Source organism: Sinohyriopsis cumingii, chromosome 19, assembly GCF_028554795.1.
Source record: "Sinohyriopsis cumingii isolate HCF-2022 chromosome 19, ASM2855479v2, whole genome shotgun sequence".
Taxonomy (NCBI): domain Eukaryota; kingdom Metazoa; phylum Mollusca; class Bivalvia; order Unionida; family Unionidae; genus Sinohyriopsis; species Sinohyriopsis cumingii.
The window spans coordinates 19,991,217-20,011,849 of NC_142979.1; the positions used below are offsets into that span (position 1 = coordinate 19,991,217).

Sequence of the window (20,633 nt, forward strand, 5' to 3'; positions counted from 1 at the left end):
ATAAAAATGTGAAATAATATAAAATGCAAAAGTGGAATCCCTTTGGTCTACTTGTATGATATCACTTAGAAAATGGGATCGTTTTGAACAGACATGACATGTTGATACATTTAGTTCGGGATTTAGTCTTTTTTGTGTGTGAATAACGTTACATTACTGTTGTACTTGCAAGCAGCCTCACCTTGATTGGTCAGGTAATATATATTGTCATTGCCCAGCCAAAATTCGCCCGCTAGATTGCCAAATCCCGTCTTGTAATCCTGCCAGTTCCGGTAGAAATTCACAGATCCGTCCATTCTACGCTGAATCACCGTCCAGCCTAAAAAAAAGTAGGAGAGAGAGGATGTGTATGCGTCAGAACAGCCCGCGACCCCTTTTTCTGTGCAAGAAAAATGCACCATTAACAATCTATCAACGGATGCAAATGGGATATTGCTATTATGGTAACTGCTTTTTAACGATGATGGCTTACACGTATAATACTTTTGTAAGTCTTGTTGTTGTCAATAAAGGCATATATTATAGCCCTTGTGATTTTTAATATACTTTTTAAATTATGTGTAAAAGAAATATACAACTGTATGGAATGGAATACTACACATGTTTCTAACAAAGATAACGCAAATTTTTGTTGTTTTGGTTTGTGTTTGTGTTTTTGTTTGGTTTTTGTTGTTGTAAATTTTAAACTGTTTTGAAAATAAAATTACTTCATCTTTCTTGGTTTTCAAAAGAATAACGTCAACTAAAGGCAAAATATTCACATGTAAATCGCTGGCCATATTTTGGGGCCAATAACCGATCCAACTATTGACAAATGTGTATTAATTTTAAATTATTTTAAGCCAAACACACCAATATCCATTTTTAAATCATTTCATAACAATTTGTAACTATATATTGCACAAACTTCATCATATTTATTTGAAATGACCGTTCAATCGATACACGTTTACATCTGTAGCCGGTCTGCTCATTCTAGATTGACGTCTCACACTGCACCGATCAGAACATCGCTCGGCCATTTCCGGTCAGATCGAGAAATAACTTCAGATGCAGAAGAAGGAATACGCATTCATTTGCGATCCGAACATCGCTTGACCATTTCAGTCAGGTTGAGAAATAAATCTCGGATGTAATTCGTCGCCATTGATAACTATATACTGAACTAATTTCGTTCACATATAACAATATCGCAACGGAAAGAGACCAATTCACAATCGGAACAATATCGTATTTAGCTGTCGTAGCACATGTGGTGCACTCCGCCAGAGGCGAATCACCAACACATCAAACTGATGTCCATCATTACAAGTACTTCCGATGACATTTCAAGGCTTGACGGAAATGGCCGAGCAATATTCCAATCGGTGATCTTGATTTGACTGGTGAATCGTCTCAGGCGGAGAGCTCTACCAATAATGTAGCGACATAAAAGGCCGGCAATACTTCAGTTGTCACCTTTTCTTCTTCTGTCGCTATATTTAGCAGTTTAAACAAAAGTAGTTCTAAATAGTGTTCTAAATGGCGGCGAATTATCCGAGTTTTCTTTCTCGACTTGACGGAGAAGCCGAAAATGTTCTGATGGCCATTACGGATATCAGAGCCTTGCTCAAGGGAGGTAATCCAGTCACTGATTTTGGACAAATGCTCGTCATTAATTTTAGCTGTACATGTCGAGAATTCTGTTGGAAAAAAAAATGTATCTGTGAAATATATATTGTAGTCTACACATAGTACCAGAAAGAGTATGACAATTTTTCATTCCGAACATTATCTTCTTGTTTGACCTTTACATTCCACAAACGACTACATGCCAAAAAGGAGGCACTTTTTCATAGTTAATGCTAAGTGCATTTTGTGTCAGAACTAGTGCATCTTATATTTTCACGAAATATATTTCAGCAGATTAATTACGACATAAAAACGTACTAGATTTTGGAAGAAGAAAGCTGTTATGTTTTCATGAGGCGTATCTCGATGGAAAAGTGGAATGTACAAGTGACTCACACAGTAAAGAGAATACGTAAGCAGCTTAGTATCCCTCCATACACCCACGATGCATGGTTGCTAATTCCAGTCATATAACCTTCGATAATGATCACATACCTTGAAGAAATTATCACATTACTGAGTACGTTCGAGAAGAATTAATTGTAATTACGAATAGTCAGAATGCTAAACTCTGCATTACCATGAAATGACTGCGTGCAGGATAGCGAAGAGTACTGTATCAGATTAAGATGTAATTTCTTTGACATGTGTTTATATGTTTCTATTTTATTTACTCTGCAACATACCAACTGACGATAACCATACACTGCACCTTGCCTTTAATCTGCGCCACATAGCCATTATTGTGATGGCATGACGTTAAAAGGCAATACATGCATGCATACATATTGCTATAATGAAATTAAACGAAGACCAAAATACAGTTAAAAAAATACGTTTATTATTGTTTTCGAAGTAAATCGTCATTTTTATTCGGCTTTTAGTGAAGTCGAATTCGAAGCATTTTATGCAAACAGAAAGGAAGAAAACAAGAACACGTTTTCTGTTACCTGAGTGATTGAAAATTTTGCAGAGCACTTTGAACGGTTTCGTAGCTCCAGTTGGTTTGACGATTATGTAATAATCTCCGAGAAACTGCATCCCACGGTTCAAGTACACCTCTTGGCAGTCTGAAACAACAAGGAAAGAAAAACTATATAAATAGAACTTTCTTGTCCAAATGTATGCCTTTGAGTGAAAATATTTCAAGAGCACATGACCGACTGACTGTCATTGACGTCGTCTTGCCATGGAAATCGTTTATGACAAAATTATGAGGACTGAAATACATTATATAAATGGAACTAGTACAAACGTATCATTCTTCCAGTCATTAGGTATTTGACTTCCTTAGAGATCTCTATTCTTCACACAATAAACATAATGCATATGTGTTAAGTAATTAGAATATTGTATGATATCAATACAAATTAAAAGAAAGTACATTAAAATAAAGTTAGATGAGGTTACAGAGTACTTTGCCCTTAGGCTTTCACCTATTTAATACATATCGCATATTATCAATAACACATACTAAAACTAATACTGTTAATGGCACCCATTGCAAATCCCAACGCGTTTCACTGAATAGCCCAACCCCCAATAGCCCTTACTCACCCTGCCACAAGACAGTAACCAATGCGTCATAAGGCAAAGTCAGTCGTACACAGTATATCTTCCTGTTATGGTCCATATATGAAGCTTGGTCAGAAAATATCTGACAATGTAATTGTAACTGAAAACGTTCTACACCTGACCTTCAGATCCCTGTGGTGGGATCCAGGTTGACTCCCCCATCACATGTATTATAACTAGAACGTTTCGTAAATTTCAACACAGCTATTTAGGAAGTGATGTGATAACGGACAGACAGACGCACATATGGAGGGTACTACAATAACACGTTTTTCTTATAAAGCGTGGGGATAACAAGAATGGCGTTCAAGGTTAGAGAATTTTATTTCAGTTGAAGTTGACGTTTGCCAACCATATTGATTCAAACTAAGGGCCATCATCATCATCGTCAGCATCATCATCACCAGCAAAATGCCTGCAAACTATTGTCGTGTATATAATTTTAATATATTATCTTACTTATCTGCTCACTACACATACACTACAATCATCTCTCAGCTTAAATGAAAGATACACTACAATACAATCATCTCTCAGCTTAAATGAAAGATACACTACACTACAATCATCTCTCAGCCTAAATGAAAGATACACTACACTACATTCATCTCAGTTTTAAACGAAATATACGTGTACATAAGAATAATCTCTCAGTTTAAATGAAAGATACATATACACTACAACCAGCTCTCAATTTCAAACGAAAAATACATGTACAGAACAATCATCTCTCAATTTAAAATGAAAGATTCTCGTACACAACAATCATCCCTCATTTTGAAGAGAAAGGTAGTCTTAATGATTTTGCCTTTGCGGGAAAACTATCTGGAACATTTTATGAAATAAAATGTAAAAACATGCACTATTTTCCTTGACTACCAGACTATTAGTTTTCCCAGTGTAGCCCTAGCCACTTATACGGTATAATAGCCTAAATCTCTCTGATCCAGGAATAAGTTAAATATGCATTTATCCATCAAAATGTCAAAATATTATGAAGCACACTCTAATTAACACAGGACAATGTATAACAAAGAGCAGGTAAGTATATACTCTTTTCAAAATAGTGCTTTCTTTAGATTAGGTTTTTTAAAGACGCGAATTGTTTTTCCGAGTCCACTTGTTTTCGATCCTTTCGTTTGTGATAGCGCAACAGATTTGTCAGATTAATAAAATCTGTTAATTACATAATTAGTCTGAAATATGAAGGAGTACCTAAAGTTTTGATATAGAAACAAACGCTGAATAATTAAAGACTATTTACCAAACGAAATCTAGCTAACGACATACGACATACTAACGCGATAATGAAATAATGAAAGAAAATATTATTTACCCCAAAACTAAGCAATAATATTATTCATTCATGCTTCCCAGGCATGCTTGTTAATTTGAAGACGACATCTCAATATAATAATCTTAAAGGAGGAAATTTCAGACAGATCTTCCATATTCGTTCAATCCTATTTTTGTTTAAAGTTTTTACTCATTATGTTTGACACAATGCTAACATCAATAATTACAATGATTATGTGTGACACAATGCTAACATCAATAATTCAAATGATTATTTGTGACACAATGCTAACATCAATAATTCAAATGATTATTTGTGACACAATGCTAACATCAATAATTCCAATGATTATGTGTGACGCAATGTTAACATCAATAATTACAATGATTATGTGTGACACAATGCTAGCATCAATAATTGCAATAATTATGTGACAAAATGCTAACATCAATAATTACAATGATTATGTGTGACAATGCTAGCATTAATAATTTTGCAGTGATTATGTGTGACATAATGCTAACATCAATAAATGCATCGATTGTGTGATAATGCTAGCATCATTAATTGTGCTCATAATATGTGACACAATGCTAACATCAATAATTATGCTGATGATGTGTGACACAATGCTAACATCAATAATTATGCTGATTATGTGTGACACAATGCTAACATCAATAATTATGCTGATTATGTGTGACACAATGCTAACATCAATAACACAATGCTAACATCAATAATTATGCTGATTATGTGTGACACAATGCTAACATCAATAATTGTGCTGATTATGTGACACAATGCTAACATCAAGAATTATGCTGATTATGTGTTGGTTTTTGCATTATAAAATGTGTGGCTTCATTTAACTCTTACAGACGAATCCATCAGTTTTAGATGTCACTTTATCACCCATTTGAAATTAAATTGTAGACTAAGTTTATATATATATATATATATATATATATATATATATATATATATATATATATATATATATATATATATATATATATATATATATATGAGATGAATTTAATAATGCAGCATTATTTGCAGGCATTTCAATCAATTATTCCGAAATCCAAACGTCTCCAAAGCTTTGATGAACCTTAAAAAGTATCTAGTTTGGATTGTTGACGTGTAATTTTCTTAGAAGTAGTGTACACCTAATGAACCCAAGAACTAGGAAAAGTCTTATGTAGTCACAATGGAACACTTTCCCTGCATCTGGAAATGTTTATCTATGAAAAGGGCACGGTAGCATCTAAATACTGGCTTTTATGTTCTCCCTCTCTTGAAACGTAAATTGTCTGATCAGGATCAGGTACTTCACGGTGGTTGTAGAACGATTTTTCCCGTGAAGCATTTGCTCATGGACTACAGGCGTGGTGATAACTTTACCTGCTGTAGCAGACAGGCTGATCGACACGTGTATTTCTCCAGACAAACATAAATGTGTCTATCTCACCTTTGTACAACAATGTCTGAAGGCTATGCAATAATTTGATAGGATGTTAATAATAAAAGGAAGTTCTTGCTTTACCAAAAACAATAGGAAGATTTTATATTTTATTTATTATTTATTAAAGTAATAGAATTCATATATATATATATATATATATATATATATATATATATATATATATATATATATATATATATATATATATATATATAATACGCAAAGACCACGTGAACAATTGTTTTGTGTCGAGTGTTTCTACATTGCGTGCCAAGCTATATGTGCGTAGTCGGTGTTTATGAGTGTAGTTCAGTCCGTGAAGTTTACGTAATTTATTGGTATACTATTGTATTTTCTAAGTATGCAAATGTATCTGAATTATATGTGATGTACATATCCATCAGTATTTTCTGTGGTATGTAAATACGTTCATGCCTATATGGCAGGATAGTTTATTACCATAAATATAGACTGTATAAAGTAAGTATAAATTTCGAAAAATTAGAGATCGAACGTCAATTACATATCGACTACAAACTATCTAGTCAATTACAAACTCTTGTATCAAGTCTGAAGTCAATTACATATGGACAATATGCATACTTGTATTAAGTCTAACGTAAATTACACATATACTACAAACACTACTGTATTAAATTCAAGTCACTTGCACATAGACTACGTACACTCTTGTATCAAATCTAAAGTCAATTTCAAATGTGCAATATGCACTCTTGTATTAGGCCTAACGTCACAATTACACATAGACAACACGCACTCTTGTATTAGGCCTAACGTCACAATTACACATAGACAACACGCACTCTTATATAAGGCCTAAAGTTAACTAGTCTACAGTATACTAAAAACACTCTTGTATTAAGTTTCAAGTCAATTACACAGACTACGTACACTGTTGTATTAAGTCTAAAGCCAACTGCACTTAGACTACGTGCACTCTTGTATTAAGTCTAAATTTAATTACGCATAAACTACTTGCAATCTTTAATTAAATCTAAAGTCAATTATACACATAGACGACATGCATACTTGTATTAAGTCTAAAGTCAATTACACACATAGACTGTATGCATTCTTATATTAGGTCTAACATCAAAATTACACATAGACTACATGCACTCTTGTATTAGGTCTAACGTCACAATTACACATAGACTACATGCACTCTTGTATTAGGTCTAACGTCACAATTACACATAGACTACATGCACTCTTATATTAGGCCTAACGTTAACTAGTCTACCAATATACTACAAACACTCTTGTATTAAGTTTCAAGTACACATAGACTACGTACACTATTGTATAAAGTCTAAAGCCAACTGCACTTAGACTACGTGCACTCTTGTATTAAGTCTAAATTTAATTACGCATAAACTACGTGCAATCTTTAATTAAATCTAAAGTCAATTATACACATAGACGACATGCATACTTGTATTAAGTCTAAAGTTAATTACACACATAGACTGTATGCATTCTTATATTAGGTCTAACATCAAAATTACACATAGACTACATGCACTCTTGTACTAGGTCTAACGTCACAATTACACATAGACTACATGCACTCTTGTATTATGTCTAAAGTCAATTACACACATAGACTGTATGCATTCTTATATTAGGTCTAACATCAAAATTACACATAGACTACATGCACTCTTGTATTAGTGTAACGTCACAATTACACATAGACTACATGCACTCTTGTATTAGGTCTAACGTCATAATTACACATAGACTACATGCACTCTTGTATTAAGCTTCAAGTCAATTACACATCGACTACAAACCCCTGTAATACGTGTAAAGTAAATTAAACATGTACTGTATGCATTCTTGTATTAGCTCTAACGTCAGTTACACACAGACCACGTGTGCCCTTATTTTAAGGCCAGAGTTTATTTTTTCTTAAAACAAAAAGTCGACTTTTGATAGCAACTGTTTAATTTAGATAATACATATTCAACAGCTTTTGCAATTACATTTTGTTCTGTAAGTGAACTGGTTATGGTTAATGGACACCAGCACAGAATATGGATTCTCTTTATAGAGAAAGTCATAAAATAACTACTAAAATTCAACCGTAATTGTACTGGTATGTACCATGACAAATTAAAGAGTCACAAATTACAAACTGTTTCGTTTTAGGTAAGCGATAGAAGCCTAACAAAAATAACTTCCTGCTTTTTATCAATCAGTTTTGTCAGCCTATGATTACCATTTAAACTTTTCAGAATTATTTCTCCAATTAGTTTTGAAGTACGTTGGCATAACAAATTTTATTCCAGAAATAAGCCAATTTTAAGTACCTATCAAGACATCAAGACTGGTGAATCATATAACCAGGTAAAAACTGAGACGTATTCTTACTGTGTTGCAATTTTGGGCTTCGTGTCTGATGTAAAACTTTGCAATTTTGGTTACACGTTCTTGCTAAGTGTGATCATCAACTCGCTCGTATTTCGTGTCTGATGTAAATCTTTGCAATTTTGGTTACACGTTCTTGCTAAGTGTGATCATCAACTCGCTCGTATTTCTCAACAGAGCTCGTTAATTACCAAATACTCGCAGATCAAAAGCGAACGTCCATCGATGGCTCTTCATGTGAATCGAGTTGGAAGAAAGATTATTTTCGTATTTTAGGCCTGTATGTATGCATGTATGTATGTATGTATGTAGGTAGGTAGGTAGGTGTGTGTGTGTGTGTGTGTGTGTGTGTGTGTGTGTGTAGACAAGTAGGCAGGCAGAATGGCTAGTTGGTCGGTTGTTTTGGTTGGTTAACATGGATTAACTGATGGTCATAAATATTCAAAAGTGCAATGACCTCAAAAACTTAATCTCCGGAAATCACTGAATTACATTTGCCTGTAGGCAAGTATCTAATCTAACCCACCTAAAAAATCAAAAACTGTACAGCTAACTCTCGTGAGAAAGAAAATGTTAGAAAATCTGCTGATATTGTTTCAGTGTCTTGATAAAAGACGTAAATTATCAGCAACGTCAGATAATTAGTGCCGCCGAACGGTAATTACCCATACGAAGTCCTCTCCTTGACCCCACCACATTGTTGGTTTCGGTCAAGCTTTCTTAGAATTAGGTAAGACGATTACCAGAGTCCAGTAAAATCTTGTTCACGTGCCGTCAAAAGCTAAGCGATAATGGGGTTCTTTTTGGACAGCAGTTGTATTTCATTAGGAAGCATATTCATCTTTTCCAGAAGAAAACAATCCACTTGCGGTTTGCTAAATAATTGTTTATGACCCTCACACTCCCAGCTAATGAATCCCATATGATACATTTGCACTTTGAAATCCCAAACGTCCAAAAGAAACACAAATCAAATCACAACCTCCATTCCTGCTTTTGACAAACTGCTTTCTCAAATCTCATCATTTTTCTCACTAAATATGTAATTTCGAAACTGATATTAGGTATGATGTTTAAGCCGTCAAAAACAAAGCTTTGAAATTTTGATCTTGGTGCTGATTTTATGGCACTGGTTTCTGGACCAAAAGTACACCAGCGCAGAAATGGAATCCTGCAATATAGTTCCACAATAAACACCCAAAGTACCCTAAGGTTTCGATTTTGATTTTAAGTTCCAACTTGTGCTAATTTTATTAGTGGACTATGCGTGTAACATGAACGCATTTGAATTTTCTAGCCGAAAATTAGAGTCTTCGACGCTGGACGAAGGTGTAAGAACTCGTGTCAAATTTTCTTGCTTGATATAAGCATTACAATATGTTTAAACCAGAGTGTTACGAAATGCAATTTTACTAAGCAATGCTAATACAATCAATTAATGTGTCGTATATAGACGTTCAGCTGCCATCGGGGTGCTCAAGTCGGCGAACACTTCACGAACTTTCAAACGATAAACGGTCCCATTAGAAGCCGAACTCTATGAACTAAGATTTTCAAGCAATATTTTAAGCTGTTTCGCTTTAGAAAGAGATTACAATGCCCGGCTCTGTGTTTCTCCAAGTTAAATCAGTCACAAACAGCTTCATTCAATGTCCGTTTGCACTTAAAACCCATATTTAATGCAGCAAATATGGCAATAAACAGCCTAACTCCCGCACGGGTCATGTGGTCAATTATGGCAGACAGATGGAATAGTAGATTCCCTATTCCGAACGGACCAATCAGAAACAAAGTTGCGGGTTACGTTTTCTCAGTTTCTGCGGTTCGTTTACACAGTCAAAACAAGCACAGTATGGTTCGAGAAGAACAAAGAGTAATTAAATCTTAGTCTTCTAACATTGTACCAAAGAAAAGAAACTGATGAAAATATTGTAAATCACAATACTGATTGAATCTGACAAGCAATATAACTTTCACCATATATTCATATTCGCTAACAAGTTTTGCATCATTTAGACAGCGACAGCTAGTAGGATGTATGTTTTTCATAATTGGTTTAAGTTATTGGAGATAAAAGTTCTACTCTCGACCGGAAATTGCTCGGCCATTTCCGTTAGTCCGTGAAATAACTTTGACAGTAGTTGCAGGAATACTGTGTTTGGTGATTCGCCTCGGGCGGAGTGCACCCCATGTGTTACAACAACAAAAGTCGGGATCATTCCGATTGTGACTTTGTCTCTTTCCACCGCCATATTGTTCCATGTGAATGAAAGTAGTTCAGAATATTGTTCTGAATAGAGACACATTATATCCGATGTTTCTTTGTAATGTTTAAAGGAAAAGGCCGAGTATATTCGGGCTGTTCTAGTCACCTCCGACACTGAATGTATCCGAGTATAGATTCCACTTTTCACAGCGTAGCGATGTAAACTATATGGGTCGGGTGACCCAAGCGATTACCGTTGATAACCGCCATGAACATATCTCAAAGTGTTTGGAGAGTCACATTAGGTACGTCTTGATCAGACACTGTTTTGATAATACACTGTTATGGAATACAACAATCAAACCTAATACACTACTTTGCATAACATCCATCAGAATATAAAGAACTTCTGCCCTCCACCCAAGCACAAATTAGTTATTGGGCTCTCCCTAAACGAAAAAAAAATAATATTTTTATGGGAAATTCTGGGCCACCACTGCGTTTACGCCCCACCCCACCACCAACAGATGCTGGGATTAATAGGATGTTGCTAGTCACTGATATCAGTTCACATGAGTTTGGTTTAGGCAGGGTTCAACCACCACAAAAGTTATATTTCTGACTATAGATGATTCGCCTGATGGTATGCCTTCAACGTGCTGTTATTAGAGAATCGCTAAAAACCTAATGAGGTTAAAAAAATGTTTGTGTCAGTGTAGGGGATAACTTCATCCTAACATAATTTTAAAGCGTTTTGGAGTTTAATTAGCCAACATGACATGCAATCCTATTGTGCTTCATGTTTCTCAATGCATGGTCCAGTCCAAGCTTTGTGGGCTTTTACGATGCTGCTGCGAATCGTCTCAAAATAAGCAGACATTAGTAAATGCAATCAGTGAGGTCTTTTTACATTTTTAAAGTGTTTGACTGGAATATGGGCGGTTTTTGCATTTTGTTGGTTTCAACGGCAGTTTTAATATATCAATGATTATCTCATCCATGAGAACTAAGTACCATTCCCCAAGGACACACCGAGGCAGCCGCCCCATGCTAGTATCGACCCCGCGACCGTTTGATTCGGTGTCTGACGTTCTCCCAACCGTCACTTCCGAAAATCGGCTGGGGGAGGGGGGGACAACAGGCCATATGATTTATATGTCAGATAAAATGGAAAGAAAAAAGTAAAGAACCCCAACCCCGAAAAATAAAACAAAGAAACAAACACACAATCATAAATTAAACAAAAAATAAAAATAATTAATAAACAAAAACAAAGACAAAACAAAAAAACCACTTGGCAATACCTCCGTTGACAAAGACACATCTGTCTTGACATACCGAATGTACTGGCCCTGTATTTGCAAGATATGCCAAGACACGCGTGCATTGACACAACGCACTAAAATGGCCGTATTTGCGAGACGCATCAAGGCATACGTGTCTTAACATATTGCATTAATTGGACATATATTTGCGTGTCTCAAGGTCAAATGCGAGTTTGACTTGTGTGTCCTTGTTTATACTGAAATGGAAAATCGCGTGTGATCCCGTTGCGATACCCTGACATTTTATTAGTTCAATATCGGGAAAAGAGAGGTAAGTTTGGATACCGAGCGAGGTTTTATAAATTTTATTTTAGTTTTTTTTTTATATGACCGTTGCAGAATCTTGGTCCTCAGTTACATATATGTGAAGCAGGAGGACAGAGACATCTTGTTCACGTACACGGATTTTACATTACATTTCAGTGCAACAACATTGAAGTCACTATTGCGTGCGGATGAACGGAAACTGGGTTAGAATACATTTAAATTTGTTGTGTAAACACGTGATTTGCATTAGATGCATGACTTAAACGAGGAAGATAAACTCAAAACAGATGGTTGAAAAAAAATGACGTAAAAGAAAGTTTAATATGTACTCATGGACCGATAAAAAAGGGGAAAAATGTACACTGTAAGCTTGTGCAAATTTACACCATGAAGGAGAAAGGCGCCACTCGACCGGCATGTGAAGACAAGTTATAAATGAACTGCTAATGCACTATACACACTAGCCCATCAACAGGAAATATTTTCTGACTGCTCTCTTTGGTGAAGGTAATAAAAGATATAAATATTATAAGGTTAATAAGGACAGTGGGTGGGAATACACCCCCCCACATTAAGTTTACATATGTAGCAAATAAAGATGAGCTTTCTATACAGCATTATTTATACCACATTCAAAATTAATACGCAATAAAAAGGTAATGGCGACCTGGGGGGGGGGGATATTCTTTTCAGACACAGCAGTGAAACAAAAATCGATTATTTCCCATGTTACTCCATTCGATCATATTAAATTCTATTTTGAATGTTTGACAATTATAAAATGTATTTATTACATATAGCCAGAAATTTCATTATCAAGTTAGCTAAGAAACAAGACTTGTGCAAGCACGTGATCAAAATAAACTTTTCTTGGGACTGGGACAATTTATTGTTTAAAATGAAATGTGAAGTTAAGATCTAAAAATGTTCTGTATGTACTTTCGACAACTGAAATGCGAACAACGAAACTGCCAGAAAAGCCGGGGTCAACCTTATTTTAAGTTGTCAATGAAATCAATTTTTCGTCGAATTTTTTTAACGAAGAAACGACGATAATTTAAAAACAACTGTGATGGACCTGCTGATTCAAGCCCTACAGTTTTTCTAGTTTCTGTTTTGCAAGGTCTTTGAAAAATTGCGTAAAAACTATATGCGTTTATGCGATTAAAGAGAAGTAAAGGCGCCATCTGGGGATACGTTTGGGCTCATATACTGGCACGTGGTGTTTTTTTAAGAGAATGTGGTGGAAAAGACTGTAATTATTCTTTTTCATATGCCCATATTTTCTTGGAGGCTGACGTACCCCAACTCACCCCCCCCCCCCCCGAAAAACAAAACAAAATAAAACCATGCCTAGTTACTGTACCCTAAGTGCGGACCAGAACAAGTGTATAGGACAGTCTGTACTTTATGGTCCTGGCTTGTTTCAAAATCTAGACTGAACTATGATCAAAAGAGACAGTTCTAAACCGTCTGGGCAGTAGCCCCACCCCATCCGTTTCCTCTTGCAGAAACGTTTACAAGTGCACGTGTGCTTATGGCCGGCCATCCAGTGCGAACCAGACACCATTATCATCTAGGGATTACTCACTGTATTCATAAAACTAAAGCAAATATTACACAGACAGAGAATTTTATCCAGCGTCTGCAATCTTCTCACTATTTTCTCGGATTGCAAGTCTTTGTGCTACCTTGATCTCCAAAAACAGGGGAGGGGGTAAAACATATAAGATTGGGGCTGGCTGAGTAGTTTACACCTGAAGAAAGAAAAATGTTCTTATTGCACTGGAATAAATAAATAAATAAATAAATAAATAAATAAATATTGTATACCTTTTTTTTGTTCTTTAGAAATGTAAGTAAGTCTAATGTTCAAAAGTATTCATTATTAAGTTGCTAAACATCACACACACAGACACACAGACACACACACAGAAAGCAAGACAAATATTAAGAATAATCCGTTTGTGCCATTCACAATCCAAGGCGTTGCACCAACGCCAAGCATCAGTACTTTTCAGCAGTAATCCGTTTTTCCATACAGTGTCCAAGGCTTTCTCGAAATGCTAGGTATCCGCTCCGGTGGTCTAGTGGTTAGAGCGTCCGCCTCGGATGCGGGAGGTCGTGGGTTCGATCCCCGGCCGAGTCATACCAGAGACTTAAAAAATGGTACTAACAGCTGCCTCGTTTGGCGTTCAGCATTTAGAGGTTAGTGTTAGGACTGGTCGGCCTGGTGTCAGGATAATGTCACTGGGTGGGACATCATGCTACATGTCTGCGGCATGATGCCCCAGTGCTAGACATCACTATAAACTGCCACATTGCAGACATCGTAGCGATATGACTGAAAAATTGTTAAAGCTACGTTAAAAATAAAAATCACATCACATCAAATGCTAGGTACAAAGTTCCTTTACATTATTAATGACATATTTATCAGTGAGGGTTGCTCAATAAAAAAAAGACTGAAATTCTTCGTCCTTTTCTAAAACCTCCTTGATTATAAATCAGAATACAGTTCCTTTTTCTGGTATTGACGATAACTCCTATACAGCTCGTTAGTGTTATCCCTCGAAAGTTGTTTGTGTCCCTTTGGATCCTATATTATATGACAGAGTGATGCGATCAAAAAGGCCCTATCTTTGGGAACCAGTCTACTTACAAAGGCCAATATGGCGATCATAGGAAGTTCACGAATCAAGCGACCCGCATAAATTGTACAGATCAGCTTATTTGGTCAGATTATTTTGTTTGTTACAAAATGATTTGAAGATGGGTAACGCTGATAAGTTTGAAAGACGTTTCTAAGACTTACTTCTAGTGCATGCAACGGACCTGGCTTTAATTTCTGTACTTAAACTGTACCTATCTGGTCTAATCTGGAACATTTGTGTTGTGCGAGCAAGCGATGTTAATGTGTGATTCGTGCATATTTTTATTTGAATTGGAGCACTGGTTCAAACTATTTTACAAATTCGTTTTGCCAGACGCTCTGTTAGTTCGTAATCCCCTATTGTCATAATTTGTCGATATTGATGTAATTTATTAACCAAAACCGGGGTCGAATGCAGGGGGTGGGACCTGTCCCCAGTATAGGCGCCCCATGCTGCCCTGGATAAAGCTACGCGTGTCTAAGTAAACCACACACACACGCACACACACACACATATCGTTTAATACTTATAATAATACTTATTACTTAACTTTTATACTAATTATTCACATAAAATGGACAGTTTGAAGACCGATTTTCAGAGTGTATTTGTCGATATATAAGGGTCCTTTCTCTTAAGTCACCCCACCCGCCTTAATCTGGCCGTGACCACTTGAAGCATTATCAGGAGACTGATGAGTTAATAACCTTTGACCTTGTGACTAACCTGTTCCATGAATCTAAATTTTAATTTGCCGCAACAACTAGCAAATGCACATGTCAAAGGTCGTGAGGAAGTCCTTCAAATATTGCAGTGAGGAAGCCTCTACAGCTGAATGAATATTTGCTGAAATATTTTCTCGCGCCGTTTTTAAAAAAAATAATGGAAGAAGTGAATACTAATGGAAAACTTGTTTACAGGACTAAACTCAATGCCCGTCTTTCACATTATTAGAAAAATGACTATATCAGAGATCTTTGTGGAACAACTGTAAACACATTTAAGGATGCCAGAAACTGAAATCAACGGAATATTAAAATACTGTACACTGTTTTGGTTAGCTCAGGCTTATTAGTCAATATTCGGTGAATCCTACTTTGTTTCGTTTTTGTAAGTTCAAGGAGTAAGCCTTCCATTTATAATCTTTCTTGTTAACATTTCAGTCTTGTCTGGTTTTACGCCACTCACCCAACCAAGCCATTTCAATTAAAGGTTGTTGTTGTTGTTGTAAGGTTTAATGCCATTTTTCAGCACACGATATGCTATACATAGCGGCCAGAATTAATGGTGGAGGAAGAATCTGGGAAATCCCCGGCAAGAACCACCGACCCACGAGAAGCTACTGGCAAGTTTTCTCACATACCCACAATGGCCGAATCCGAGACTCGAACCCACGCAGACAGAAGTGAGATGGCAATGATCCGTAACGGCGAGCGCTTTAGACCACTCGGGGCCCACTCAATTAAAGGTATATACTACCCATTATAAAAAATAAAAAGAACTCTTATCTATTTAAAATTAGTTTTTTATCAATGGCTTTTTGAAAAATATCCAAAATCAAGATATAAAATCATCTAGTTTATACTCAAGAAATCACAAATGCATGATATTCCCATTTAAGACTTTGCAATCAGCTATTTTTGTAAAGAATTATGGCTGTTAATAAACACATTGCAACCAAATCGTCTACGGATGTTTTTATAGGAAAGAAAATGTAAAGAAAATCAATTATTATTTTATGAATGAGATAATGGTTCTTTGAGAAAGATGCTACAGTCAAGCAAATAAACACTGGTGCGTATTGTTCTGTACAAATAAAGACTGGCAAACGAATGTCATCACCAGGTTTTACGTCCATGTTAAACTCGTTCAAAAAATGGAAAAATTCCAGCTGAATTTCATCCTGTCTTCTTCTGGTTCCAGTTAAGTAAATATATCAGTCTCACTGATGTGCAAGTAATTAATTTTCTTCGATGCGTTAAACCATAACGAGAAAATTATAGCACTTTTAGACGAAACTGGTGGACTGATCAATCGAAAACAGGATACTGCATGCTGTAATTTAAAAATAACAAACCGTGTATGGAAAACCTGGTACGTTTATACGCAAACAAATTTCTGTAAAGTTTTGTCCTCCGTCATCCATGGCGAGGCCAAACACATTCACAATAATGAAATCTGACTATGGCATTAAGATATACCTGTAAATATGTTGATAGAAATGTGAAGTATACAAGTTTCATCTCCCAGTCTTAAATGGATTTATATGAAAAACCAGAGAGATAAAAGATGACCTTGACATTGAGAATAAAATCCGGATAAAAACGTATGAGATGCCATCAAGATCAGAAGCATAAATATACCACGGTTCATTCCTGTACCTGAAATACAATTTTATGATATAAAGCAGAAAGAAAAGAAATTGTAAAATATTGACAAGGGACCTTGACCTGCTTATAGGCCTCCAAATGTCCAATGCAACACTCGATTGAGCTACAAAATGTGTGTGTTATATAAGGAATTGGACTAGCAGAACATAAATTAAAAAAATCATCAAGAAGTATTGCGGGATATGTGGGTTTTGATAATGGAACTACTTGCTTGTGTGTGTGTGTGTGTGTGAGAGAGAGTTTTCTCGGTCAGATCCGTTACCAACAACTACGATCCAACGTATTTAATTTAATAATATTGTTTCAATCTATTCTACAACAAGAGATATTAGCCATTGGTACTTTGAAGATCCGCTAATTTCCCCATCTCAACAACTTTGAGATATGTTATCAATATAACTCAAGACTAGCCTTGAACGAAGACTCATTGGCAAAAGTACAGGAAACAAGTGTTTCTAAGAACTTCAAACACTGGTGAAACGCAGAAATGGTTTGCCAAGCTGTTTGTTGTTTTCGTTTTGTAACATTGCCAGAAACAATAAGATCATCTGTCAAAATTTAGCTCGGCGACTAGAAAGAGGTTACGAATAAAGATAGTGGCTACCTGGCATGGCTGGGGTCATGGTGGTGGTGAGAAAAGTATGAAATGGAGCGGATTTTCCTTTGCCCTGCTTTTCAACAAGAGCATGATCTCGGCATTGGCAGATTCAGTAAAGCCAGCGGTCGTTTATCCTCATAGTTTAGTAGATACAGGCATGTGAATACAGTTAACAACGTGATCATTGCAAGAAAGTAGTTAAATCGAGCACCATGTTCTGTTAGCTGCTCCAAATATATCGTAGAACTGAATGCATACCAAATATTGAAGAAAAACATTCAAGATGCTTTACGTTTCTCTTTAAAGTATACCTTTCTTTTGACTTGTATATATGTTCAATTGTGAAATTAAATTTAACCGTTAATTTTTTCACTATCAGTAATTATAATATATATATATATATATATATATATATATATATATATATATATATATATATATATATATATATATATATATATATATATATATTCTTGAAATAACAGTATACGCAACTGAATAAATGCACAAATGATGACCATAATAACTATCTTTCCCTCCTGCCAGATGAAATCCTTTGATCATGGAGGATTTATCTATATAGGTTACTTGCCTGGATTGCATCTGCAGAATTACGGTTTGTACTTCAAACTGACCAGTTAAATGTCTTAAGTATAGACCTGAGTTTTACAGATATTGGTAACATTGTGACCGGTCTCGGATTCACGAAAATTCTCAAAATATTACTTACCAAATTACGATTGTTTAGAAATATATTCTTATTGCTTGTTTGGTAACGTTATTCTTATCATAGAGCATTTCGTACGAACCACATAATTATGCCTTATCTCTGAGGAAATAGTGAGGATTTCCTGATATTTGAGTTATACCTGATCTCATTTATTTTAATAATGGAAAGTTTCCATGTCCTAAATTATGTACCTAAAAGGCTATTTTGTATCATCTCCACAATACATACCTCTGACCAAAAACATTTGTACTGTCTGAAGTATCATAAGCACAAAAAAACCCAACTAAATCTCAATCCGAAATTATATGAATTTTAGTGAAACCGGAGCCTGGTGCTTTTGATAAACCAGATAAATTCGGGGGGTCAGAATTAATGGAAAACTTATCTGATAAGTTCCAAGTAATACAACAAAGTGTATTCGAATGATAAGGTAGTCAGCATAACTGGCGCAATCTCAAACTCATCGCTTCTGCTCAGCTAATAAAGTAACCGGGTCGATCCTTTTCAACTAAAGCTGAATCATCCAGGCTTTTACTCAATTGCGGCTGAAATATTCTGAGGAATGATCAGAAAACGAGGTCATTATTAAATAATGTTATGTGTTAACTGTACCAATAGTTACGCCACACAATAACGTATTGCTTTCGCTGGCTTTAGATGTTGATTTTCGTTCCTGAAACGCGAAACTACGGCGGGATGAATAAAACCAAGTTCTGCCTGCGAATTATGAACCAGTGTCTACGCTGACTGTTATGATTTATACAAAGAACGGTGATTTACTGCGAAAAAAACACAATATATTATGGAAAGTATTGAAACGCTGGCTGCCAAACGATATTCATTCGCACAGTGTAAGATCGATATAAGTCATATTAATAACTATAGCCGATCATTTCCACTCTTCTAAACCTGAAAGGATGCAGGTTAAAGTGTCCACGTAAACACCTGGAATCAGTCACAGGTACATTTCAAACAGACTATAGTGTTGTTAACTCGAGAGAATGTCTCTCAGTCGGCCACTGGTCTTTCATAATATAATTACGACAGCCATTGGTTGTTCGCAGTAAATCGCCATTCCCCCTAAATGAACTCAACAGCTTAGATTCTGAAATACCCGCACATTATGCAACGACAGACTTTGGTCTTTGAGTGCTTTTACACGATGACATACGGTAGCATTCATGAACAGTTTATTTGTAAACAATCAACCTTACTTTAGATAAATAGACATAATGTTTACAAGAATTCGTAATTAATACGGAAATTAATTAAAATATTTTACAATTTATATTTCAGGATAAATTACTTGCCTATGAACCTTTTATTTTGCCAGTTTTTCTCGAATCTGACGTGGTAACCCTACAAAGTTGCTGTCAACACATTTATCATACACATGCATGTGTTATCGGGATGGAAATTCAAACAATGGATTTATTTTTCACATGACTGTAGCTCACAAAAAATTATGGACAAATTGTTGTGAAATCTCTCTCTCTCTCTCTCATTTGGTTTAAAGGATAAGGAAAATTAACTTTGTTTAAGTGAAAAACATTCAGGTAGGCTTAATTTTACTTGTAACTCGAATCTTCTCCAGTGTGTACAGAGGATGGACCTTACAGTAACTGAAGTATTCCGACATCAAACACAGCAAACTTTGGGAATTGAGAATCCCTCATTTTGACAGTTGAATAGGTTCTCGTTACAACGCGGGTTATGTAAGACACGAAATAAACATATTGATGCCTTGAAGAGAAGCCAGGATTCTGCAGATCTTTCACACCAGTCCTTGTTACATCACGGCCAACATGCCTCCCTGGTCTAACTCATTCACTGATTTGGAAGCACTCTCACAAAATTTGTAAGATTTTTCTACACCCCTTCCCCCCAAATCCTAAGAATAGAAATGGGATTTTACTGGGAAGCAAGAGAGTGGATGGGTACCTGCTGTAAAACGAACCGTGACCCTACATTATTAATAGCCGGTTGAAATGAGCAGTACAATAATAGATAATTTGATTAAGATAGAGTGCAGTGAGGCAAGTAGCTCTATTATCGAAACCCATTTATCGCGCCATACTTTTATTCCTTACGTCTTGCTAGTTTACTTCCAAAATAGGT

At 35.7% G+C, this 20,633-nt stretch overlaps 1 protein-coding gene across 3 annotated transcripts in view; it reads right to left on the bottom strand.

The window, feature by feature from the left end:
- The window catches only part of LOC149775237 (fibrinogen-like protein 1), a 70,562-nt gene that overhangs the window by 14,503 nt on the left and 35,426 nt on the right, over positions 1–20,633 (bottom strand). For all 3 annotated transcript variants that reach the window (XM_089943882.1, XM_089943881.1, XM_089943883.1), the window contains exons 3-4: positions 2,562–2,681; positions 182–319 (exon numbers count right to left, since the gene is read on the bottom strand). In XM_089943882.1, the coding sequence (XP_089800008.1) occupies positions 182–319; positions 2,562–2,681 (258 nt within the window). The remainder of the gene's footprint in view (positions 1–181; positions 320–2,561; positions 2,682–20,633) is intronic.